The following is a 27,551-nucleotide window of genomic DNA, read 5'->3' as shown; positions in this document are numbered from 1 at the left end:
TAGGCTAACAAACAAGCAAGGAACACACTTGCTTCTCTGTCTGTCTCCACCCGCCACTTCATTTTCCTATTCCTTCCCGTTCCTCCAGGGGGTTCAATTCAACCACTATATCTAATTTCCCCCATAACCCCAATAACTCCCTCTCCAAATAAGGGGTTTAGTTGTGTTAAGCTTTAGGAGTTTACCTTGTATACGTTATGCTTTGTTACTGGACCATAAAGAAGAGGAGGATGGGAGGATGCGAGAAGGAGAAGTGCAGCAGAACATCAAGTGATTGGAGTAATTGGCACCGGTTCATCCCTCCATCCCCCCCTCCCACCCGTATGCAGGAAATGACGGCAGGAAGTCTGCTCTGTAACGATGTGTCCTGCTGCCCTGCGTCGCCGATGCTCGCAGTCAAAGGGCATCACACAGTCACTCCTGTCAAGGGCAACAAATCACTTGAATAATAACACCAAACTGATTCCACAAAAACACAAATAATTTGCTAATGTGCTTGTTAATTTGTAATTTTGCCATTTGGGCCACAGTACGTACCTACGTTCTGTTTATTGCTGTTCATTATTTGTTGTGGTGTTTGTTGTGTCTGGACACCAACACCCATTTATTTATTGATGATATTGTTCATTACGTTCATTACGATAAGTAGCCTATACTAGAGAAATGTCAAGTTTGAAATGAAATAAGTTTGCTAATATGGGTGATTGTTAATGGGACAATTGGTGGCTAAAACCGTCAAACTTGTAGTAGTTGTTGAAGGAATAATACAAACGAAACTATGGTGCACTTTAATGTTATAAATGTATTGTTCTATGTATCATTTTCACATCAATTCAGGCAATTTATTGCGATATGGATTTTTGTCCATATCGCCCAGCTCTACTCTGTTTAATTCAGTTGGGAAATTCAGCTTCAGCAGTATTAACTGAGGTGCAATATTTTATGCCACAAACTGCAGGTCCAATGCTTTCAGGCTATGAGCCACTATCAAGACTAAATGCAAAGCATGAAGGGCTGACTGAATCTGACAATAGGATCTAGTATCCATATGACTAGAGCAGCAGGTCTATAACAAGAGGGTACAACACCACATGACCAGAGCAGGGTACTAAACCAGGAGGGTGTGGTTATTTGACAATAACTAAATACATATTTCTATCATCATATAAACGAGGTATGGAGAGAATTTAATAGTTTAACAGATTAACAATTATATGCTTAGGCCTACCTCTTGATGATCTGTCCATGAACAACAGATGCAGCCAGCTCTGCAATGTACTGTTCAGCTCCTTAGCCATTAAATATTGTTGTGTTATGTGCTGAATATTTTCATCACCACAAGGCATGTTTTTGGTGTTTTGTGATATAGTAAAGCAGTAGCCCCCCCCCCCAATAGTTTGGATGGTTAGTGTTTGGTCACTCCCATCCCAAATAGGAGCGCACACGATAACCCCCACTTCCACCTCCCACTGTGAAATGGCGGGTAATGAAGATGACACCCGTGGAGCGTGGTGGTGCTGCCCCATGGAGAGCAGCCTTCAGGGGATACTATCCTACTGAGTACACACATCATTTATTACTGGAATCTAATCACCTCTTGAAATGAGTTCCATTGGAAGTTTGATGAAGATCTGCCCAGACAATAAAGAAACCTAGTAGGGAAAAAAAGAGAACTGATTCGTAGGGAAATAACTGCGGAGAACTTGATGCGCCTGACAATGTTTGACGCAGACACTATCTGTATTTTTCTGTCAGATTTTTCCCATTGTTTGTCTGATAAGAGGAGGCAGAGGTGTGAAGCATATGTAAAAGGAAACACTTTTTTCCTACCACGGCTCAGAGAGATAATATGTCAATCGCTAGCTGACTGTATTTTCAATGTTTTTGATGTCTAGTCCTAGTGTTTCAGTTGCCATAAAGGTAGCTTATCCAACAAACTACAGTCAGAACAAAGTGTGTATCTTAGATGCCAACTCCCCTTTAATGTCAGATCACAGGAAAAGCATTGACTGATATCTAAACATACTTGGTTTGATGCCAATTGCTCCTCTGTTTTATTTAATAGTATTTTCACTGCATGACTGGGCACTATGGGTGCTTCCCAAATGGTACCCTATTCCCTATATAGTATACTACTTTTGACCAGCGCTCTATGGGACCTGGTCAAAAGTAGTGCACTATTTTGGGAGTAGGGTGCCATTTGGGAAGCATCAATGGACTCAACAGTATGTGTTAAAACCAAGAGGAGGCTCAGCCTAACCGCACTCACCAAGAAGCTCTGCTGGAAAACGTATTCATAATGTCAACAGAACTCCTTATTGATTTCTTGAAAATGTAATTTCCCATCACTAGCATATGCTCACCCACAGCCGGAACAAACTGAAAATATTGTAGTGATTTTCCAAATATTTTAAGAATAAAATTCCACTTATTTCCACATGTATGATTTGCAAAGCCTCCTCCAAGGCGGAATAATCCCTTGCTAACTATATAGTTATTAGTATTCAATATGAGCACAGTAAACTGGAATTTCCAACTTGCAGCAGCATGCACAGCCAATGGAAGGAAAAGTTAATCGGGCTTTTTCGTTAGCTACCATCGCACCACTGTAAATTGAGGACATGTAATCAAGAGCTGCAGTCAGTTTCTAAGTGATAGCATCGATCTCCTGGATTGAAGAGTCAATCCTAATACAGGATTCAGAAGAGAAGTTGAATGCAGGTGTGCGAGGAATATAAACCCCTGTTAACAAGGATGGATGGATATTGAGCGGGAGGTGAAAATGGGAACTGGTTGGAGGCTGGTTTCCATAATGACATTTAATCAGTCCTTGGATCAGGGTTGGAGTTTGTTTTCCTGTCCAGTTTAGGTGTTAAGAACAGCAGGCTTTGTAACAGTGGGGACAAAGTGGTCCCTCCGTAAAATTGCAGTAGTTGTGAGCAGCAGACTCTTATGGTTTAACCAGCCGACACTAGGCAAATTCAGCTCCAGTGGAGGTGCTGCTGTTTAGACATTTAAAACCACACCCTGTATGGGATTTGAAGCTATACAAATGGGTAGCCATTTGATTAGCTGTTCAGGAGTCTTATGGCTTGGGGGTAGAAGCTGTTAAGAAGCTTTTTGGACCTTGACTTTGTGTGTCGCGGTTGTGTGGAGAGACGGACCAAGGCGCAGCGTGCTCCGTTCCACATCTTTATTTTTGTGAAACTTACAAAACAAAAAGGAAACAAACAACGAACCGTAACATAAGAGGTGCAACATGCACTAACTCAAAACAAAATCCCACAAACCACAGTGGGGAAAAATGGTTGCCTAAATATGATCCCCAATCAGAGACAACGATAAACAGCTGCCTCTGATTGGGAACCATACCAGGCCAACATAGAAATAAAACACCTAGATAGGAACACCCCTAGTCACACCCTGACCTAACCAAAATAGAGAATAAAAAGCCCCCCACCCCTCCAAAGGTTCGGACTCCGGCCGCAAAACCTGAAACCAACTGGGGAGGGTAGGAGATTTGCCACCACCGGTGACTAGTGTCGGTTGCGGCTCCGGTGCGGGTCTTTGCCCCCGCACAGACCACAGGTCCGGCCATGGAGCCGGGTTGAACGCCATGCCTGAACTGGGCATCGGGACAGAGGAGGGCCCCGGCCATGGAGCTTGGTTGGACGACACACCCGGACTGCGCACCGGCGCCGAGGATGGCGCCGGCCATGGAGCTGAGTTGGCCGCCGTGCCTGGACTGGGCACTGGCGCAGAGGAAGGCTCCTGCCATGGAGCAGGACTGGACGTCGTGCCTGGACTGGACATCGGCACAGAGGAAGGCTCCTGCCATGGAACGGGCCTGGCCGCCGTGCCTGGGCTGGGCACAAGCGCAGAGGAAGGCTCCGGCCTTGGTGCGGGCCTGGACGCTGTACCTGGACTGGGCACTGGCGCAGAGGAAGGCTCCTGCCATGGAGCTGGACTGGACGCCATGCCTGGACTGGACATCGGCGCAGAGGAAGGCTCCGGCCTTGGTGCGGGCCTGGCCGCCGTGCCTGGGCTGGCCACAAGCGCAGAGGAAGGCTCCGGCCTTGGTGCGGGCCTGGACGCTGTACCTGGACTGGGCACTGGCGCAGAGGGAGGCTCCTGCACTGGAGCGGGACTGGACACCTTGCCTGTAAGCTCCGGGACCGTGGACCGTCGCAGGGGGTTCCGGACCGTGGACCATCGCAGGAGGTTCCGGAAAGTGGATCGCCGCAGGAGGTTCCGGACCGTGGACCGTCGCCGGAAGCTCTGGACTGGGGGCCGTCGCCGGAAGCCTGGTGCGTGGATCCGGCACAGATGGCACCGGACAGGTGTTACGCACCTTAGGGCGAGCGCAAGAAGCAGGCACAGGACGTATCAGACTGGGGAGGCACACTGGAAGCCTGGTGCGTGGAGCCGGCACAGGTGGTACCCGGACTGGTGACACGCACTTCAGGGCGAGTGCGGGGATTAGGCACAGGACGTACCGGACTGTGGAGGCGCACTGGAGACCTGCTGCGTAGTGCCGGCACAAATTGTACCGGAACGATAACACACTTTGCACGGCGAGTGCGGGGAGCTGGCACAGGACGTACTGGGCTGTGGATGCGTACATCTGTGCGAGTGCGAGGAGGAGACACAGGACGTACCGGACTGGCACGGACCAGCACAGATTGCACCAGACTGGTGACACGCTCCTCCAAATGTCTGTGTTGCCGCATACTCCTCGCCAAATCCATTCTCCGGTATCCCTCCTCGCACTGTTCCATCGACTCCCAGGCGGGCTCTGGTACTCTCCCTGGGTCGACCGACCATCTCTCTATCTCCTCCCAGGTTGTCTCTGGTTCACACCTCGGCTCCGCCGACCACCCTGTGTGCCGACCCCCCAAAATAATTTCTGCTGTCTTTTGGGCTTTCCTTGTGGCCGCGAACCCCGGCGTCATCGCTGTTCTCCCTTCTCTCCTTGCGCCTGCTTCCAAGGAAGGCTTTCATCTCCAGCCATAATTTCCTCCCAAGCCCAGGATACCTTCTCCACCTGGGCACGCTGCTTGGTCCTGTTGTGGTAGGATCTTCTGTCGCGGTTGTGTGGAGAGACGGACCAAGGCGCAGTGTGCTCAGTTCCACATCTTTATTTTTGTGAAACTTACAAAAACAAAAAGGAAACAACGAACTGTAACATAAGAGTTGCAACATGCACTAACTCAAAACAAGATCCCACAAAACACAGTGGGGAAATGGCTGCCTAAATATGATCCCCAATCAGAGACAACGATAAACCATACCAGGCCAACATAGAAATAAAACACCTAGATAGCAACACCTCCCCTAGTCACACCCCGACCTATCCAAAATAGAGAATAAAAAGGCTCTCTATGGTCATGGCGTGATATTGTGTGTTTTGTATTGTTAGATATTACTGCACTGTTGGAGCTAGGAACATCAGCATTTCGCAAAAACCACAATAACATCTGCTAAATATGTGAATGCAACCAATACAATTTGATTTGCTTTGATACAGTGGACTACTATAGTGCTTTTAAAAGAATATGAAGGAAAAGCAATAGGGCAAATGGTACATTTCAAAGCAATATGTCCTAATGGAAAATGTCTGTTTGTTTTGAAGAGAGAGTGAGAAAGAAACACTCATGAACCTACTTTCTTCCAATCATGAATTAAATTAATGTATAGAATTAAAGACTAGCTTAATTAGAGATGCAGCTTGAATAGTATTAAGTATATAGCATTTTAGAGTTCAAACTGAGGAGAAATGAAACCAGTGACTGATGCATTGACATACCTCGGGTAACATTAATGCTAATGTAGGCTACATTTCATTTCTAAATTGGGTGAGCTTGGAATATTGTGTCACTGTACACCTTGCGTTTCAGTTCTCTCTCTCTATCCCCTCCCTCTTTCTCTCTACTGTAATGAAAAAAGTGATTAGCACTTTTTAGCGGCGTTAGAGACACACACGCCTTCTGGCAATGTGTTCCTCTGTAATTTCTTTGTTAATTGCGTCTCTGGGGAAAGAGAGGGAACAGAACCCCGGGGGCAGCGCGCCACACTTACACACTGGCCTGCTTTTAGGAGACTCTCCCCCTCTCTATACCATACCCGGAGCTGTTTGAGCTTCCCCTAGGTTTCATCCCAAAAGGCACCATATTCACTATATAGCGCACTACTTTTGACCTGGGATCACATAAGTAGTGCACTATATAGGAGATATGGTGCCATTTGGGATGAACCCCTTACTCTCATACCCCGTCCTATCCTGTCTGCCCCAGTATTTCACCACAGTATCTTCACCACCTCTTCCTCATGCACTAACCCCCCCCCTATTCAGACCCATTGACTTTTTCCACATTTTGTTACTTTTCAGCCTTATCAACAATCTAAATACAATAACCCATAATGACGAAGCAAAAGCAGGTTTTAAAAATGTTAAAAAATGTATAAAAGATAAAAACAGAAATACCTTATTTGGATATTCAGACCCTTTGCTATGATAATTGAAATTGAGCTCAGGTGCATCCTGTTTCCATTGATAATCCATGAGATGTTTCTACAACTTGATTGGAGTCCACCTGTGGTAAATTCAATTAATTGGACATGATTTGGAAAGAGGCACACCTGTTTATATAAGATCCCACAGTTGACAGTGCATGTCAGAGCAAAAACCAAGCCATGAGGTCGAAGGAATTGTCCATAGCGCTCCGAGACAGGATTGTGGCACAGATCTGGGGAAGAACACCAAAACATTTCTGCAGCATTGAAGGTCCCCAAGAACACAGTTCCCCCCATCAATCCCTAAGTGGAAAAAGTTTGGAACCACAAAGACTCTTCCTTGAGCTGGCCACCCGGCCAAACTGAGCAATCGGGGGAGAAGGACCTTGGTCAGGGAGGTTACCAAGAACCCGATGGTCACTCTGACAGAGCGCTAAAGTTCCTCGTGGAGATGAGAGAACCTTTCAGAAGGACATCCATCTCTGCAGCCCTCCACAAATCAGGCCTTTATGGTAGAGTGGCCAGACGGAAGCCACTCTTCAGTAAAAGGCACATGGCAGCCTGCTTGGAGTTTGTCAGAAGTTACCTTACTCTCAGACCATGAGAACAAGATTCTCTGGTCTGATGAAACCAAGATTGAACTCTTTGGCCTGAATGCCAGGCGTCACATCTGGAGGAAACCTTGCACCATCCCTATGGTGAAGCATGGTGGTGGCAGCATCATGCTGTGGGGATGTTTTTCAGCTTGAGCTTGAGAGGATCTGCAGAGTGGAATAGGAGAAACTCCCCAAATACAGGTGTGCCAAGCTTGTAGCGTAAACCCAAGAATACTCGAGGCTGTAATCTCTGCCAAAGATGCTTCAACAGAGTAAAGGGTCTGAATACTTATGTAAATGTGTTTTAAATGTCTAAATGTTTTGTCATTATGGGGTATTGTGTGTAGATTGATGAGTGAAATTCTTTTTAAATCAATTTTAGAATAAGGCTGTAATGTAACAAAATGTGAAAGAAATCATGGAGTCTGAATACTTTTTGAATGCATTGTATGTTCTTCACAGTCTGCTGATTTATAGCACCAGACAGACAGGGAATCTTTACACAGACACACAGCTCCCATCATGAGATGAAAAAATGTTGCAAGGCAGTAGGCTTCTTCCCTTTTTGCCCGTGGTGAATTGCGGATGTCTGGAGGGTTTTTTTTCACTCTTGAGGGAAATGATGAGGCAAAGGCTGTTATGGCCTTTGCCAACATAGCAGCTGCAAAATGGCTCTGGCATGCTGCTATTGATCAGTGACCGAATGAGCTGACATGTGGAGGCCTGTTGGAGGTGCAAACTTCCCACCTTTATTCTGTGGTTTAGCCATTTTAAAGCATTAGAAGGGAGTTGGAAATATGAAATCTTTTCACACATTTTTTGGCACTCTACAGAAATTGCACTGCCATTTCTTGGTTGCAGAAACAAATAGTCAGTTTATGTGACAAAATAAGCTAGTATAGTGTAGAGAATCATTCTACCATTTCAGCTGTTTGAAGCTGGTGTACAAAACCGAAAGTAAAAGACGCAAAAACAAAACTTAAGAACATGAAGCATAGGAATAGAGCAAGTAGAACATATCTACAGCGTCTTAGACTTGATTTCAAGTAGAATGATAGATCTATAACCCACATTTCTATGTGAATTTGTTCAGTCGCCTAAAAAGGTAGCTTGTTGTCACGGCAACAGTGAAATGCTCTAAAAAGAGGTGGTGAAGCGGCAGGCAGCGAAGGAAAGGAATGGATACTGTGTTTCATCTGGCATCAAGGCAGCAGATGATATGTCAAAGGGAGAGGAGATCAGGTTGTGCACATCTCTGCACATCCAGCGTGTAATGACCCATGACTGAACCCGGCCCAGAGGGGGCTTGTGGGCCGCTCTTCCAGATCCGTGCCGGTACGGTGTGACCCTGGATGACCCCGGGACAGTGGGGAGTCCACAAACTCCACATATTCCCAGTGTGGTGCAAGAGACCCCATCCTAGTGAGATCACCAATGCCATAGCAACAATGGGATTTGGGGACCACAGGGGTGACATGAGGAACACTCCTTTGATTTTGCCCAGCGTCTTCTTGGCTGCTGATGTCGTTGGTTATGTCTGCTCACACTCAAAATACACCAGTGGTCACCAACTCGTCGATCGACTGGTCGATCTTTAAGGCATTTCTAGTCGATCACCAAACATTTCTGTAGAAAATACAACGATAAAGGTATAAAGGCTTGCGCTCCTTTTTAAAGCATGTATTTGTGTTGCGCAAAGTGTTCCCATTTCAAACAATTTAATTTGTCTGAAAAGACAAACTCCACCTACCCAGTGGACCGGTAGATCTGTGGCTAAATCGAGTGTGCCTACTGCGCTGACCATTCGGATAGCTCAAATCATGACCCCGGCCACAGCAATGTTTGATACTATGCCCAGAGAGAGACTGTCAAATAATTCATCAAAGAGCTGCTGTTTTTATGAGTAAGTTCATATCAACATTTTTGTTCAGCACTGTCAACACTGTTTTTAACAAAGCATAAAACACGCTTCTCCCTACTTCCACTCGCACTGCAGCTGCAATGAATGAGTAGCTAAGTGTATCGATAGCCCTGTGTTTTTATTATTATTAGCAGCTCGTCATGTATATTTTATTATTGAGGGATATTTAACTTTCTCTGGTCATAGGAACAAATTTGTGCATGAGTCAGATGCGGTGCGACTCGAATTACGCCAACAGATGGAAGACTGTGTCCCCTCTCTCTGGACAGTCTCGCTGTAAAAAAAAGAAGGAGAGAGCAGGGACCGTGAGAGGTGGACCCTCTTCTGCTCTCTCCTTTCCTCCGCTGAGACTAATGCTGCGTTCAAAACAACTGGGAACTCGGAAAGTCTGATTTCCCACCCCCCCCCTAGTTCCCTATTGTCTTGAAAGCACCATGACTATCAGATGCAGGTACCATCAGTGCTACACCACCAACTGACCTATTTTGTTATCAAAGCTTGAGTTTTGAAATATAATATGGCCTGAGAAGAACAATACTGGCAGGACAGGCATATAGCCAATATGATGTGATAATGTATTAGGCCTACTGCCCAAACCTCATTCCTACACAACAGTTTTTACTAGGTTAATGTTAAAAGAAAATGAAGTCATGTTTTTTTTAAATCCTGAGCGGGAGATCTTGGCTTGCTTTTTGACTGTGAAAGTGATGTTGACTTAGAAAAAGTTGGTCGACCACTGAAATACACAAACACAAGACAAGAAATGCAGGAAAGAGCAGTGAGTGTAGATAGATTTGATTTCAGTAGGAGGATATGCAACGGATGACAATGTCAGAAAAGCATCAGGAAAAAGTCGATAAAAAGCCATGTTCAGCCAAAGCCTTGGATGCCCTGTGATATTGTTTAAATCATAAATATCAGTGTGATGGGCTTGATTAATCACAGATTTATCACAGCGTTGAAGTAAAACAGATGATAATTTAAATGGCTCCGTGATTACTAGAAATTGTGGCCTCACCTATGGCTCTCTAAAATGAAACATTTTGGCAAACACTGTGATATATAGGTTCTCTCCAGGACCAGAGTGATTGGAAGTTACATGAAGGGAGACAGGATTCAGGAAGATGGACATTTTTATGGACTTCACAGAGCCAGGGTCACAGGGATCAGTGCCCAATATGCTGATATCTCTGCTCCATAGAGCAGCATAATATAGCAGCCTCTCTAAACGGATGCCAGGACGGTGGAGGGTAAAGATGGGATAACCAGTCTGGAGATGTTTCCCAGATAGCTGCCTTCGCCCAGGCCAGTGAATTTCAAGCAGAAAGTGAGAAGGTACATCAGAAGAATCTCTATGGTTTAATGTTCACTGCAGGAAGCTCTGGGAAACCTTTACTTTTGTATTACCCATAGTGGTAGAAAATGGAATGGTAAAACAGAACTCTCAGGAACCTCCATGTGCTCTTTAATGATATTGATTACCCTTTTTACTGGCAGCTCTTGAAAGAACATATCTGGGTTGAGTGGTCAACAAGATGTGTCTTATGCACTACCAGCAAATAAAATTCTGCACATAGTCGTGACTGAGAAAACATTAGCCCTGATTGCCCTTGCAACTCAACTCTACCACATCTCGGAGCAGGACTAGTTCATCCTTGTTTGTGAACCTCACTGACAGGTAATGATTTTACATAGTTTTCTTCACAGGCGTAATCACATTTGGATAGGTTTTAATTTGGAAGTGCCCGTCTGCCACCTGACTGAGATACACGATTGGAAAATTCAAGTTGGCAACTTAACATATTCACATTCAGTAGGACTCACTAATGAACACTCATCTGAGCTCAGGGAGAAATTCCAAAAACGTTGTCAAGTCAGGAATAGGGTTGCAAAATTCCAGGAACTTTCAGAGTTCAGGATTACTGTAAAAAAGCACATTTATTGAACGTTCCTGGAATTTTGAAAACCCTAATCAGGATATAGTAAATTATTCTCCAAAATGGAGGAAATTAGTTATGACACCAATGTTGAATCACTTTGTTGTTTTCTGCTGATACAGATTGATTGATGTCAGTTAGGTATAAAATGTCAGTGTGGCAAATGACCGAGGTTAACAGTCCCTGTATCTATTGATTAGTCTGTTCAATGTAAAGAGGCTAAGACAGCCTGCATTTTAAGTGGTTGTAAATGTACACTGGGAACATCCTGTATGCCATACCATTACTTCTATTTGTACAACCACATCAGCAAAATTTGCAAGCAGGAAATTGAGGCCACCATCTTCATTCTGATTTGATACTATGTTGCTGTGCATTTATGGGGCACAACAAAAAAGAAACCAATCCAAGCATCACACAGTTCTCCAACCAATCCCTGCACACACGCTCCTGTTAGGCCTACAGAAATAAAAGCCTATAAAAACAGATCTAAATGATGGGATACTCGAGCTACATTCCTTGCCAGATGAGGACATTTTTATCACGAACTGAAAATGGACCTTTTGATTGAAGTATGAAAATATGAAAAAGGTGTTCCAACAACGCGCTGCAGTTTTGTAATAATTGCGTCCCGTCTATTTTCCGCTTAGGCTACTTTGCAAGCTGCTAGTGCCAAGAACAGCTCAAATGAGAAAACCGAACCAACAGTCCGTCATTACTTTAAGACATGAAGGTCAGTCAATCTGAACATTTTCAAGAACTTTGAAAGTTTATTCAAGTGCAGTAGCAAAAACCATCAAGCGCTATGATGAAACTGGCTCTCATGAGGACCGCCATAGGAAAGGAAGACCCAGAGTTACCTCTGCTGGAGAGGATAAGTTCATTAGAGTTACCAGCCTCCGAAATTGCAGCCCAAATTAATGCTTCACGGAGTCCAAGTAACAAATCAAAATAATCAAATCAAATTTTATTTGTCACATACACATGGTTAGCAGATGTTAATGCGAGTGTAGCGAAATGCTTGTGCTTCTAGTTCCGACAATACAGTAATAACCAACAAGTAATCTAACTAACAATTCCTAAACTACTGTCTTATACACAGTGTAAGGGGATAAAGAATATGTACATAAGGATATATGAATTAGTGATGGTACAGAGCAGCATAGGCAAGATACAGTAGATGGTATCGAGTACAGTATATACATATGAGATGAGTATGTAAACAAAGTGGCATAGTTAAAGTGGCTAGTGATACATGTATTACATAAGGATGCAGTCGATGATATAGAGTACAGTATATACGTATGCATATGAGATGAATAATGTAGGGTAAGTAACATTATATAAGGTAGCATTGTTTAAAGTGGCTAGTGATATATTTACATCATTTCCCATCAATTCCCATTATTAAAGTGGCTGGAGTTGAGTCAGTGTCAGTGTGTTGGCAGCAGCCACTCAATGTTAGTGGTGGCTGTTTAACAGTCTGATGGCCTTGAGATAGAAGCTGTTTTTCAGTCTCTCGGTCCCAGCTTTGATGCACCTGTACTGACCTCGTCTTCTGGATGATAGCGGGGTGAACAGGCAGTGGCTCGGGTGGTTGATGTCTTTGATGATCTTTATGGCCTTCCTGTAACATCGGGTGGTGTAGGTGTCCTGGAGGGCAGGTAGTTTGCGCCCCGGTGATGCGTTGTGCAGACCTCACTACCCTCTGGAGAGCCTTACGGTTGTGGGCGGAGCAGTTGCCGTACCAGGCGGTGATACAGCCCGCCAGGATGCTCTTGATTGTGCATCTGTAGAAGTTTGTGAGTGCTTTTGGTGACAAGCCAAATTTCTTCAGCCTCCTGAGGTTGAAGAGGCGCTGCTGCGCCTTCTTCACAATGCTGTCTGTGTGAGTGGACCAATTCAGTTTGTCTGTGATGTGTATGCCAAGGAACTTAAAACTTGCTACTCTCTCCACTACTGTTCCATCGATGTGGATAGGGGGGTGTTCCCTCTGCTGTTTCCTGAAGTCCACAATCATCTCCTTAGTTTTGTTGACGTTGAGTGTGAGGTTATTTTCCTGACACCACACTCCGAGGGCCCTCACCTCCTCCCTGTAGGCCGTCTCGTCGTTGTTGGTAATCAAGCCTACCACTGTTGTGTCGTCCGCAAACTTGATGATTGAGTTGGAGGCGTGCGTGGCCACGCAGTCGTGGGTGAACAGGGAGTACAGGAGAGGGCTCAGAACGCACCCTTGTAGGGCCCCAGTGTTGAGGATCAGCGGGGAGGAGATGTTGTTACCTACCCTCACCACCTGGGGGCGGCCCGTCAGGAAGTCCAGTACCCAGTTGCACAGGGCGGGGTCGAGACCCAGGGTCTCGAGCTTGATGACGAGCTTGGAGGATACTATGGTGTTGAATGCCGAGCTGTAGTCGATGAACAGCATTCTCACATAGGTATTCCTCTTGTCCAGATGGGTTAGGGCAGTGTGCAGTGTAGTTGAGATTGCGTCGTCTGTGGACCTATTTGGGCGGTAAGCAAATTGGAGTGGGTCTAGGGTGTCAGGTAGGGTGGAGGTGATATGGTCCTTGACTAGTCTCTCAAAGCACTTCATGATGACGGAAGTGAGTGCTACGGGGCGGTAGTCGTTTAGCTCAGTTACCTTAGCTTTCTTGGGAACAGGAACAATGGTGGCCCTCTTGAAGCATGTGGGAACAGCAGACTGGTATAGGGATTGATTGAATATGTCCGTAAACACCCCAGCCAGCTGGTCTGCGCATGCTCTGAGGGCGCGGCTGGGGATGCCGTCTGGGCCTGCAGCCTTGCGAGGGTTAACACATTTAAATGTTTTACTCACCTCGGCTGCAGTGAAGGAGAGACCGCATGTTTCCGTTGCAGGCCGTGTCAGTGGCACTGTATTGTCCTCAAAGCGGGCAAAAAAAGTTATTTAGTCTGCCTGGGAGCAAGACATCCTGGTCCCTGACTGGGCTGGATTTCTTCCTGTAGTCCGTGATTGACTGTAGACCCTGCCACATGCCTCTTGTGTCTGAGCCGTTGAATTGAGATTCTACTTTGTCTCTGTACTGACGCTTAGCTTGTTTGATAGCCTTACGGAGGGAATAGCTGCACTGTTTGTATTCAGTCATGTTACCAGACACCTTGCCCTGATTAAAAGCAGTCGTTTGCGCTTTCAGTTTCACGCGAATGCTGCCATCAATCCACGGTTTCTGGTTAGGGAATGTTTTAATCGTTGCTATGGGAACGACATCTTCAACGCACGTTCTAATGAACTCGCACACCGAATCAGCGTATTCGTCAATGTTGTTATCTGACGCAATACGAAACATGTCCCAGTCCACGTGATGGAAGCAGTCTTGGAGTGTGGAGTCAGCTTGGTCGGACCAGCGTTGGACAGACCTCAGCGTGGGAGCTTCTTGTTTTAGTTTTTGTCTGTAGGCAGGTATCAGCAAAATGGAGTCGTGGTCAGCTTTTCCGAAAGGGGGGCAGGGCAGGGCCTTATATGCGTCGCGGAAGTTAGAGTAACAGTGATCCAAGGTTTTTCCACCCCTGGTTGCGCAATCGATATGCTGATAAAATTTAGGGAGTCTTGTTTTCAGATTAGCCTTGTTAAAATCCCCAGCAACAATGAATGCAGCCTCCGGATAAATGGTTTCCAGTTTAAATAAAGTTTGTTCAGAGCCATCGATGTGTCTGCTTGGGGGGGGATATATACGGCTGTGATTATAATCGAAGAGAATTCTCTTGGTAGATAATGCGGTCTACATTTGATTGTGAGGAATTATAAATCAGGTGAACAGAAGGATTTGAGTTCCTGTATGTTTCTTTCATCACACCATGCCTCGTTAGCCATAAGGCATACGCCCCCACCCCTCTTCTTACCAGAAAGGTGTTTGTTTCTGTCGGCGCGATGGGTGGAGAAACCTGTTGGCTGCACCGCTTCGGGTAGCGTCTCTCCAGTGAGCCATGTTTCCGTGAAGCACAGAACGTTACAGTCTCTGATGTCCCTCTGGAATGCTACCCTTGCTCGGATTTCATCAACCTTGTTGTCAAGAGACTGCACGGTGCACGGTGTGCCCGTCTCCGGAGTCTGACCAGAAGACCGCCTCGTTTCCCTCTTTTTCGGAGTCGTTTTTTTGGGTCGCTGCATGCGATCCATTCCGTTGTCCTGTTTGTAAGGCGGAACACAGGATCCGCGTCGCGGAAAACATATTCTTGGTCGTACTGATGGTGAGTTGACGCTGATCTTATATACAGTAGTTCTTCTCGACTGTATGTAATGAAACCTAAGATGACCTGGGGTACTAATGTAAGAAACAGATACATCTCAACATCGACTGTTCAGAGGAGACTGCTTGAATGTTCGAATGGTCGATTTGCTGCAAAGAAACCACTACTAAATAATAATAATAATAAGAAGAGACTTACTTGGGCCAAGAAACTTGAGCAATGGACATTAGATTGTTGGAAACCTGTCCTTTGGTCTGATAAGTCCAAATTTGAGATTTTTGATTCCAACAGCCATGTCTTTGTGAGACGCAGAATAGTTGAACGGAGGATCTCCGCATCTGTGGTTCCCACCGTGAAGCATGGAGGAGGAGGTGTGATGGTGTGGGGGTGCTTTGCTGGTGACACTGTCAGTGATTTATTTAGAATTCAAGCCACAGTTAACCAGCATGCCTACCACAGCATCCTGCAGCATTACGTCATCCCATCTGGTTTGAGCATAGTGGTGCTATCATTTGTTTTTCAACAGGACAATGACTCAACACACATCCAGGCTGTGTAAGGGCTACTTTACCAAGAAGGAGAGTGATGGAGTGTTGCATCAGATGACCTGGCCTCCACAATCACTTGACCTCAACCCAATTGAGATGGCTTGGGATGAGTTGGACAGCAGAGTGAAGGAAAAGCTGCCAACAAGTGCTCAGCATATGTGGGAACTCCTTCAAGACTGTTGGAAAAGGATTCCAGGAAAAGCTGGTTGAAAGAATTCCAAGAGTGTGCAAAGCTGTCATCAAGGCAAAGGGTGGCTACTTGAAGAATCTAAAATATATTTTTATCTGTTTAACACTTTTTTGGTAACTACATGATTCCTTATGTGTTATTTCATAGTTTTGATGTCTTCACTATTATCCTACAATGTAGAAAATAGTTGTGTTTTTATTAAAAAAGACACTTGAATGAGTAGGTGTGTCCAAACTTTTGACTGATACTGTATATGGTGCAATTTAGCAATTTGGATGTGTTATCTGTAATGGTTATGATTAATTAGGCATTGTTGCTCACTGTTGGCTTAGGCTTATAGATACATGTAAAACATTTAAATCTAGTGCAGTTATTGTGTTCTAAAAATAGATTTCTTTACCATTCGAGTACTCGAGTACTCAGATTTTCTTTGGGTATCGGCAAGAACTCGTACATTTCAAATGCTAATCCCTAGTCTAGAGTACATTCTTCTCCAATGTTACAGAGGCCTGTATGAATGAGGCTTTGTGATAGCAATTAAAATCAGCTTTTACAGCTCGTTTGTCATGTCTTGGCACTGAAACAGCGCTGAAGTGGAACCTAAACCATCTGTACGTTTTGATAGGTCAGGTTCAGGGGGAAGACAGATGTGTGGCCTCCAGTTGGGTGGCAATGAGAGGAGGAGAGATCTCTCGCTCTATGTCTCTTTCTCTCTCTCTATTTCCACTGGACCAGGGACTGTTCATTTAGGATCCTATCGGTTCGCTGCTGATAGAAATTAATTTACTTTTTTCCCCATGCTCCCTCTTGGCTTAACGAGCTGCTCAGATGTCAGATGGCAATTACAGGGATACTATTTTATCAGCTTAATTACTGATATTTCCTGCCTATTGATTCATCCTCCACAACGAGATTATTATACCGACGACCTCAGCTGCTCTCTGTCTCTGTGGCCAAACTGAAACACTTAGGAATGTGACCAAGACATATTTATAATCTCACATTGCTTACACCAGGTACAATGTCTGCTGTATATAGAAGCTAAAGAGAGACAGAGAGTGGATCTAGGCAGGCTAGCTATCACATAACAACACTTTACTGAAAACTGCCAAGGCGGGGGAGATAGAGGAGGAGAGCAGGGATGACTGGGCTGGTGGTGGTGTGTGTTTGTGTCAAGCTTTGGTGAAGATTGAGGACGAGCTGTGCAGGTTGGTTGCTATGTCAACACAGGGTGACCTCAGTACGCTTGACAGAATGGGGGCTTGAGAAAGGGACTTGATGTAGCAGTCATCGCTTGGCCCCTCTTACTCATTTTGGAGGTCAGACAGATGGGACCCTTGCGAGTTCCTTTTTATAATGAATATATTCTCCTGCAGAGGATGGTGAAGGCTTCCTCCACCAAGTAACAGAGAAGACCATGAGGAGGACAATTATGAGCTTCTGGACCATCAGCAAATATAAGCTACTATCTCTGAATCCAATCTGTATGCCTTCAATTCATTTATCTTACTTTATGTCCAAATTACAACAAACGATAGGTTAACTCTTAGTCAAGTATAATGAATTTGTACAGGCGAGTTTAGTGTAGCCATCTTATTTAAATAAGATAATTCATGTTAATATTATGAAGCTTGATTCAATATAAATACTCCTACATTTGCTGAAAACCCAACGTTTTAATGATCCGTGAACCAATCTCTTTAACGGAAAGTGATCTAGACATTTCCACAATAAGAGCAAATTCCTCCCTGAACTTTACACAGTTCTCTCTGTCTAAGCCAGAGAAAAAAAGTTCAATAATTCAATATCACTTTTTCTCTGCTGCATGGGGAACATTTTCACAAAATATACTTTATCTCTGTGAAAAGGCAGGTCAAGAATGTATTATTTTGTTACAATAGAAAATGAAAATACGTTTTGTGTCTATGGGTTTCACTGCCCACTGCAACCTGCCTTTACATTGATCTGTTGTTGTACTCCCTCAGATACTGTTACCGTGCCAGTATATTGCTTTTATAGGTATATCTATTTGGTTGTTTTCCAGGGAGGATGCACCGTTTGGAATTCCATTGAATTGCTTTTTCCAGTTAATTAGTGGTAGCTTAAACTTTAGGACGGCTGCACCCAGCCAGTACCCCATGAAGGTCGCCGCGCCCGCCAAAAGTGTAAATTATACTGTGGGGTGAATGTTGCTGTGTAATCTGCCCATGAAAATAATGCCAGCTGCCAGCCTCGTGTGGACTGATAAGGCCTCCGACTGCACCTTGCTGGTGAAGAAAAAATAAAACATTACTGTTGAGATCCACAGCAGCTCCCAGGGATACTAACACCAAGTTGAAAACATTTAATTATACTGTACCGCTGTTGCTATGGGGCCACCGCGTCTTGATTTTCTCAGCTTGCTATGAAATGGATGCCTCTGGTATAGATTTAAGTCAGACAAGCCCTTAACGTATAACATTATATTACAGTTAGTCAAAGCCAGTCAAATTGATCTTATCTGTATAAAACACCCACTGCATCCTCAACCTTTATGGTCTTATGTTTCATGCTGCTTGAGGTACTTTTCTCCCCTGTGAACCTATAAAACACAGGGCCGGCCAAAATAAACCCAATGAATGGCAACATAAATCAGGTTCAGGTCCATGGTGAGAGTTCTTAGGATTCTGGATGTATGGTATCTGAATATCTTGGTACTCAAATAGACTACTATCTGTATGGGTAATGCATTTACTGTACTTTCTGAAGTGGCACATACACTGCTATTTCTATAATCTCCAACAATGGTTACATAAGGTTTCAAGCCTTTGTTTGTAATGGGTTATAGAGGATGGAAAAATGTCCTAGCAAAGCTCTGCAGTAGGAATGCCTGTTTTGCATTTTATAATACATTTCCCATTATAAAATCAAAAAACAGTCAGGTCCTCCTGCTGTGCACGTATCTTCTGACCATTTGTACAGCTGTGATGCGGCCCCAGTGTAATGTCTCACTTGGAGGCGAATCGTCAGTAAATTGCCTTCAATTCAGACCTTTGCAAACTCACAGGCCTGCCTAACAAACCAACATATTGGGAGGTGTTGGTGGGATTTGAAGACAGACGCATTAGTCCCCTTCAACTTCCATGAACAAGATGTCACTAATGTGGTGCGTCCGTGGGCAGGCTCAATCAACGGTAAATAAACGCAGGCACTCTCACCTGCGCTGCACAGTGCCGTGGCTACAGCTTCTATTAAGGGCCAGAGAGGTCTGTCAGCTAAGCCCATTCCCACCCAACCATCTAAAGTGCAGGGATAAATCGAACTTCAGAATGATGGAAAGGCTTGCTGGCCAAGTAGGCTGGAGTGAGTGAAGGCATAGGTTTACTATTAGCATGTAAATACTGTTTTACTAGCCCAGATGTCAGGCCATCCATATGGTTTATGTAGTCCCATTGAGAGCTTCAACTCTTCCATACCTGCTTGCTCGGTAGGTATTGACTGGTGGGAAAAAGGTATCCACCATCCACTGTAATTAGCAATCAGGGTGAATCAGTCTGCTTTATTGCAATTTACTTAGCTGTATATAGGTGTAGCAAAGTGTGCCACTGCGAATTATCTAGTACAAGCGACATCTGCCTGGGAAGATTTGCCTGTCACAGAGATTTGTTTAAGAGCTCCACTGTATTACGTTCTTGGCCGGGTTGCACTGTGCAGCAGTGTTGCTTTCTGGAGGCACCACATGGTTGACTGCATGTAGTCAGATTTTAGTGATCTATTTCAAGCAGTATAAATATATTTTTTTAACTCCCTTTGATATGGTTTGTGTATGCTCTCTATTGCCTGGCAGCTCAACTGTATATTTTAATGGAGTGATGTATAAATCAGCTAGAAATCATAATAACAAGGTTTTTATTAGCATCCATCTCCACAAAATGTAAGAGGTTCTCCTATCAGATCCTCCCTTAGTATGGTGTACAAAATAATCTGCAGTCATATGATCAATAGTTTTTTATATCCTGCAATGCTACTAGAAACACTATAGCGTCACCTAGTGTTTATCAGAGGGCATTTCTCTACGTGGGAGGCGAAGTACTGTATACCTGGAACACCAACTCTTCTGGGGTGAGGACATATTCTGTGTTCTATATTGTGTCAAAGAATCTTCTAATCTTCACCTTCCCAACATCTGGTAATTGGTACCGATCTGACTGTCAGAAACAGGAAGCATAAATTTAGATTCAAAGTGCTGAAGGTGGGCTGCAGATGACAGGATTTACCTCAGCTTTCTCATCCTGAGACACTTTCCAAAGTGAATGGAATTTAATGGATGTTTTCTCCTTTCCTTGAAAGCGATTTGTCTTTTGCAGCATCATCTTGATATTCATTATGTTTGTCTCATAACTGTCTGGGTGATGAGGTAAAGCAATATGTCAAGGTAAATTGGTGTGTGTATGCATGTAAGAGTGAGAGAGAGTGTTTAAAATGTATGTGTCGTTGTGTGTTCATCTATTTCTGATTCTCCATCCTGAGGACAAAAATCATGTATTTATCCAGAAGGATTCACTGAGTCGATTTCCCTACGCATCCTACGCATTATCTCAGAGCCTAGAAGTCCATGACATCCTCCAAACTCGGCCACCGTTAATGTCCTACCTGCCTTGAAAATGTTCAGACGAGACCTGAGTCTCACCAGCCGTGTTTTACCTGGACAAAGTTCATGCTATGGCTCCAGGCACAGACCCTCACTTCCTACTTCTGTCTGATTAATCAAGTACTGTCACTGGCCACAGATGGGCACCGCACCACTGTACCCCTCAGGCCTGAACATGGTTGTGTCCCAAATGAGTTTTTTGACCGGAGCCCCTGTAGGGCTCTGGTCAATAGAGCACGAAATAGGTAATAGGGTGCCATTTGGGACGATGACCATGTGTACGACCTTCGACCCACCAGAGGTCCAGCTTGTCACGACTTGATGAAGACTGACGTGCCCTGGTAGTTGATCATCAGCATTTACATACATGATATGAAAAGCTGAGCTTTATCACTCAAACTTACCACAGGCCCAGATCAAACGCCCATGACAAGCCCACCATTACCATGCGTGTCTCACTGGACAATGTGATCTATGAATAACAATGTGCAAACCCCATCTTTCTGATCATATCTAATGTGCCTTACTGTCCTCTTGTTATGATTGATGGCCATGTGCTTTTATTCATTCACATGCAACAAAGTGCAGTGTGTACTGATTTAGATTTATCTCATTCTATGATAGGGACCACATTATGTGCTAGAGCAAAAGGTGACTGTCTGTTACTCCCCCTCACCCTGTTGGCTCATGAAGCCATGTTTAATTTCATCAAAACCAGCTCTCAGCAACTGGCTATTCCCTAGTTTGCTTTTGAGCTTTTAAATTGCCTGTGTATGCACTCAACTCAGCAGAATGAAGGAATGGTAATCTGAACCCTTTTTAAGAGAAAAAGTGCCGAAGCTTTGCATTTAATAAAGCAAGAGATGTCTTTGAAGATGCCAGCACTGCCCTAAGTGCATTTGAGAGGACAGCATAATAAATGGAACTAAATGCAGTGCCAGTTTTGAGGGAAATGCAATACACATGTGGATATACCCAATATACTGCATATCACATTTAGTTTTTAAAACTAACACCAATAACTTCTCTATTTCAGGAAAAGATGACATGATTTCAAATATTGTTTGTAACAATATGTATTATTCAACAAATTATTATATCCAAATCCCACAGTAACTATAACTATGCCCTTTTCAGGGAATTCCCCATCAGAAGAGTCAGAGGAGCGCGACAAGGAGCCCCGGACCCTGACCTACCCAGCGTACATCGCCAGCTTGCTGGACTCTGGTGCCAAGCGCATGGCGGCGGGGGTTCGCATGGACTGCAGCAGCCAGGGCCAGTGTCCGTACTCCTGCCACCTCTGCCACATGAGCCCTGGGCCTGGGCGTCCAGCCGAGCCTGTCCTGCTCCAGATCACTAAGGCCGCCCCGCTCTACGAGCTGGTCTCCAACAACCACACCTATCAGGTACAGAAAGCTTTCACTGAAAACCTTGGTTTACCTCCATTTTAGCCAGACACATTTTCAGGAGTGTATTCCTAATAGCATGAATAAAGTAGTGATATTTAAGAGCAGTGTGCATATTATTTCCATGAATAAAACCTCAGATTTTGCTTTTCCAATTTTGAATTTAGAGCATAAAATAACATTCACCACCAATATTTAAATGTAAATTCATACATACAATCATGCAGCGAGAGAAGCCCTTGGTTTGGTTACCTGTAATAATGTACGCTGAGAGTCAGGAAGCATGTTCAGAGAGTGAATACATTTAATTCATAAATTAACAAAACAATAAAAACAAACAGCTCACTGACATGAAACAGCAACAATGACAACTAGGGAAGAAACCAAAAGGGAGTGACATGAAGGGCGGGTAATGAAGGAGGTGATGGAGTCCAGGTGAGTGTCATTCTGCGAGTTATGCTGGTGACAGGTGTGCACCCTCATGAGCAGCCTGTTGACCTAGAGGCCAGAGACGGAGCACAAATGTCAGTACCCCCTCCCTGATGTGCGGTACCGGACGCAGGACCCCAACCAAGATGACGATCCCGGGGATCAGGAGCGGACCGGTGCAGGATCCCGTCGATCCGGCTGAGGCGTGGGAGCATGACGACCTAGAGCGCCGGGGAGAGAGCATACGTGACAGTACCCCCTCCCCGGCATCAACAGCAGCAGGACTCCAACCACAGGGACGATCCCGGCGCTCCGGTGCAGACCAGTCGCCTCCGCTGAGGCGCAGAACCCGATGAGCCGGCTGAAACCTCCGGTTGCCTCAGTTGAGGCACGGGAAATCTGTTCACCCAGTTTAGGCATGTGAACCTATCGAACCCGCTGAGGCTTCCCAGGTAGCTCCAGCTCCAACACCCCGGATCGTCCCTGTGGTGGGCATCCTGCGGCTGGAGCCGAATGCGCCGGGGAGGGGGTACTGTCATGTGTGCTAGGTCTCTAGGTCACCATGCTCCCGCACCTCAGCTGGATCGACAGGTTCCCGCACCTTAGCAGAGGGGAACGTGATCTTGGTCGTCGTCCTGCGGCTGGAGCCGCGCATCGGGGAGGGGGTACTGTTACGTGTGCCCCCTCTCCGGCCTCTAGGTCACCAGGCTGCTCGTTATGGCGCACACCTGTCACCATCATTACGCACATCAGTGCATTATGACACTCACCTGGACTCCATCACCTTCTTGATTACCTTCCCCATATCTGCCACTCCCTTTGGTTCCTTCCCCAGGTGTCATTGTTTCAGTTTCCTGTCTGTGCATTGTTCTTGTTTCTTATTATGTTTTTTTTTTTAACACTCACTCCCTGAACTTGCTTCCCAACTCTCAGTGCACATCGTTACAGTAACGCAGCAAAACACATATGCAAGATGTTTGACAATAAGCTGCTCTCCGACAAAGATGTTGTGAAATTGTGTAGTGTATGCTGGACATAAGCCTACATCAATATGTCAGATGGCAAACGGTAAGCTAGAGCATGATTGCATGACCCCCTAGAGGGGCAGATCATATTGATGTCTAGACTCAGGCTGGGTGTTATTGACAGTGTTTGCTCCATCCTCCTGTCTCTTTGCAGGCACTGCAGGAGGCCATGATGAGCATGCTGTGGTGTTCTGGGAAAGGTGACGTAATCGATGACTGGTGCCGTTGTGACTCAAGTGCATTCGGGACGGATGGACTGCCAACATGTGCCCCTCTCCCTCAGCCTAGGTGAGTCACTCAAAACAATTTGTCTACTCAACTTGATAAACACAAGTAAGATTGTATGTATTGATATCTAAAGATGAGCTTGTCTTGTCATGATTTGCTGAGTTAGTTAGGTGTAACTCTTTTTATTTTCTCCCAGGCTCAGGTTGTCCCACTCCTATGAGCCCAGCAGTTCATTGGTCATCGTGGAATGGAATCACACTGAGCCACCAATCGGGGTGCGGATCGTGGATTACCTCATTAGCCAGGAGAAAGTGACAGAGAGGACAGACCACTCCAAAATGGAGACAGGTACATCCCTTCTGTTTCAGTTGAGGATTTATGGTATTTATGTTCATTTCATACAATATGTCCATGTATAAATACAGAAATAGCCATGCATTGTTGCTAAAATGTTGAGGCAAGGTAAGGGAACCTCTAACTATATGTTACTACAGCAAAATTCCAGATTCTTATATTAATGATTTACATTTATTATTATTGTAGTTTTGCATGAAACCACAAGATGGTGGTCAATGCTAACAAGAGTGTGGTCTGCATTTTAGATTTCTAGATTTACTAAATACTAAATGTGCAAAGTAGTGGAGTGCATCACACATGTTCTAGTGCTGAATCATCTTCATCGGTCACTTCGTCACACAGAGAAAAGTACATCAAATAATTAAATAAGATGATTTTAAGATTAAAAACATCCTAAATATAAACTTTGAATGTCATTGGTGTTTAATATGAGGGTTTCAGAATGAAATACCCTTTAAATATATGAATTTATTTACAAACTTTTATGTATTTTACTATGTCAATATGGAATTGGTGTGATTGTTTTGGCATCAAAAGGGTGGCAGTTGTGAAAAAGTCAATAGTTGGAAGAGTTTCAGAGTTAATTGAAAATAATGGCATTTTTGATTAGGTGCTTTTTTTTCATTAATTAGGCTATTTTCTTTTGAACAATATGGTCTATCTACTAGAAACTTGTGGAAGATATGGATACAGATATAATAAATTAATACTATGTACAGTTGAAGTCAGAAGTTTACATACTAACTTCACTGTGCCTTCAAACAGCTTGGAAAATTACAGGAAATTATGTCATGGCTTTAGAAGCTTCTGATATGCTAATTAACATACATTGATTCAATTGGAGGGGTACGTGTGGATGAATTTCAAGGCCTACCTATCAAACTCTGTGCCTCTTTGCTTGACATCATGGGAAAATCTAAAGGAATCAGCCAAGACCTCAGAAAAACAATTGTAGACCTCCACAAGCCAGGTTCATCCTTGGGAGCAATTTCCAAATGCCTGAAGGTACCATGTTCATCTGTACAAACAATAGTATGCAAGTATAAACACCATGGGACCACGCAGCCGTCATACCGCTCAGGAAGGAGACGCATTCTGTCTCCTAGAGATGAACGTACTTTGGTGCGAAAAGTGCAAATCAATCCCAGAACAACAGCAAAGTTCCTTGTGAAGATGCTGGAGGAAACACGTACAAAAGTATCTATATCCACAGTAAAACGAGACCTATATCCATATAACCTGTAAGGCCGCTCAGCAAGGAAGAAGCCACTGGTCCAAAACTGCCATAAAAAGCCAGACTATGGTTTGCGGGGACAAAGAATGTACTTTTTGGAGAAATTTCCTCTGGTCTGATGAAACAAAAATAGAACTGTTTGGCCATAATGACCATCGTTATGTTGAGGAAAAAGGGGGAGGCTTGCAAGCCGAAGAACAACATCCCAACCGTGAAGCAAGGGGGTGGCAGCATCATGTTGTGAGTGTGCTTTGCTGCAGGGGGGACTGGTGCACTTCACAAAATACATGGCATCATGGGGATGGAAATTATGTGGATATATTGAAGAAACATCTCAAGACATCGGTCAGGAAGTTAAAGCTTGGTCGCAAATGGGCCCAAATGGACAATGACCACAATACTCCCAAAGTTGTGGAAAAATGGCTTAAGGACAACAAAGTCAAGGTATTGGAGTGGCCATCACAAAGCCCTGACCTCAATCCTGTAGAAAATTTGTGGGCAGAACTGAAAAAGCATGTGCGAGCAAGGAGGCCTACAAACCTCAGTTACATCAGCTCTGTCAGGAAGAATGGGCCAAGAATTCACCCAACTTATTATGGGAAGCTTGTGGAAGGCTACCTGAAACATTTGACCCAATTTTAAAGGTAGTGCTTCCAAATATGAATTGATTGTATGTAAACTTCTGACCCACTGGGAATGTGATGAAAGAAATAAAAGCTGAAATAAATCACTCTACTATTATTCTTCCATTTCATTCTTAAAATAAAGTGGTGATCCTCACTGACCTAAGACAGGAAATTTTTACTACGATTAAATGTCAGGAATTGTGAAACTGAGTTTAAATGTTTTTGACTAAGGTGTATGTAAACTTCGGACCAACTGTATATATGAATATTCTTTTTAAAGTTATTCAAGTATATATTACCGAAGCTATCATAGCTTGCCATAGAAAAAATTACTGAAGATTATGGTATTTTTGCAATCATAAGCAAGTCCCATTCCAGCAAACTCTGGACGAGTGCTTTTCTAGCAAGGGATAAGTGGACTGCTTCCACACATGTCCTATTGGCTTTTGTGTTTCAAGTTGCTGTAATTACCATCATGGACTGGTTGTTTTCACCAACAGGTTAGCTGGGGAGTCCTGTGCAGCCTCAGCTTGTTTCCCGAGCAATGGCCCTTCAGCCCGCCCTGGATTCACTTATAGCATCCAATTTTAAGCTTGAAATAGGTTGCTTTTCTGGCAAACATATGATGACAAAAAATTATTGACCGATGAAACTGATTAGGCTAACATACTGAAAATGGCCCATAAAATACACATGGCTCAAAACTATAAGTGTTTTTAAATCTTTATGGAATGATTAGTGGATTGATTGCTTCAAAGCACACACCTTGAATTTTTTTAACCTTTATTTAACGAGGCAAGTCAGTTAAGAACAAATTCTTATTTTCAATGACAACCTAGGAACAGTGGGTTAACTGCCTGTTCAGGGGCAGAACGACAGTTATGTACCTTGTCAGCTCGGGGATTTGAACTGGCAACCTTCTGGTTACTAGTCCAACGCTCTAACCACTAGGCTACCCTGCCGAATGTCTAATATAGGTGGTGGAATGGAGCTATGCAGACAGTAGGCTGCAGATCTCGGACCACCTAGGAGCAGAGGAAAGATATCTGGTCATCAAGATGGCGCCGATAGAGATGGCAGCTTCGCTTCTAGTCCTTACGAAACTGTGCAGTAGATTTTTTGAAATGTATTTCTTATTTTGTTAGCCCAGAACTTTTATTACATACAACCGGGAAGAACTATTGGACATCAGAGAGACGTCAATTTACCAGCACTACGACCAGGAAAACGACTTTCCCAAAGCGTATCCTTTGTCTGCACCTCCAAGGGCATTTGAACTGATTCCAGAGGCTGGCCCAAAACAACGCCGCCGGAGGAGAGGGTGACGGAGCGGTCTTCTAAATGAGGCTTTAGATGCACGCACACCACCCACCGCTTCCGAGTGTATTACTCGCTAATGTCCAGTCCCTAGTTAACAAAGTCGACGAAATCAGGGCAAGAGTTGCTTTCCAGAGATATCCGGGATTGTAACATACTCTGTTTCACGGAAACATAGCTAGCTGGGGACATGCTGTCGGAGTCCATACAACCAATGGGATTTTCAGTGCATCGCACCAACTGGAGTAAACATCTCTTTGGTAAGAAGAAGGGCGGGGGTGTATGTTTCATGATTAACGATTCATGGTGTAATTGTAACAAACAGGAACTCAAGTCCTTTTCTTCACCTGACCTAGAATTCCTCACA

At 44.4% G+C, this 27,551-nt stretch overlaps 1 protein-coding gene across 5 annotated transcripts in view; it reads left to right on the top strand.

The window, feature by feature from the left end:
- Positions 1-27,551, top strand: part of LOC135514189 (astrotactin-1-like) — a 278,864-nt gene that overhangs the window by 199,476 nt on the left and 51,837 nt on the right. For 4 of the 5 annotated variants that reach the window (XM_064937505.1, XM_064937488.1, XM_064937480.1 and 1 more), the window contains exons 17-19: positions 21,700-21,968; positions 23,577-23,710; positions 23,847-23,998. In XM_064937505.1, the coding sequence (XP_064793577.1) occupies positions 21,700-21,968; positions 23,577-23,710; positions 23,847-23,998 (555 nt within the window). The remainder of the gene's footprint in view (positions 1-21,699; positions 21,969-23,576; positions 23,711-23,846; positions 23,999-27,551) is intronic. The other variant, XM_064937496.1, reaches the window with a different exon arrangement.

Source organism: Oncorhynchus masou, chromosome 3 (assembly GCF_036934945.1).
Source record: "Oncorhynchus masou masou isolate Uvic2021 chromosome 3, UVic_Omas_1.1, whole genome shotgun sequence".
In the NCBI taxonomy this organism is placed as follows: Eukaryota; Metazoa; Chordata; class Actinopteri; order Salmoniformes; family Salmonidae; genus Oncorhynchus; species Oncorhynchus masou.
Note: the sequence above shows the minus strand (reverse complement) of the source record. Positions and strands in the feature narration are given on the sequence as shown.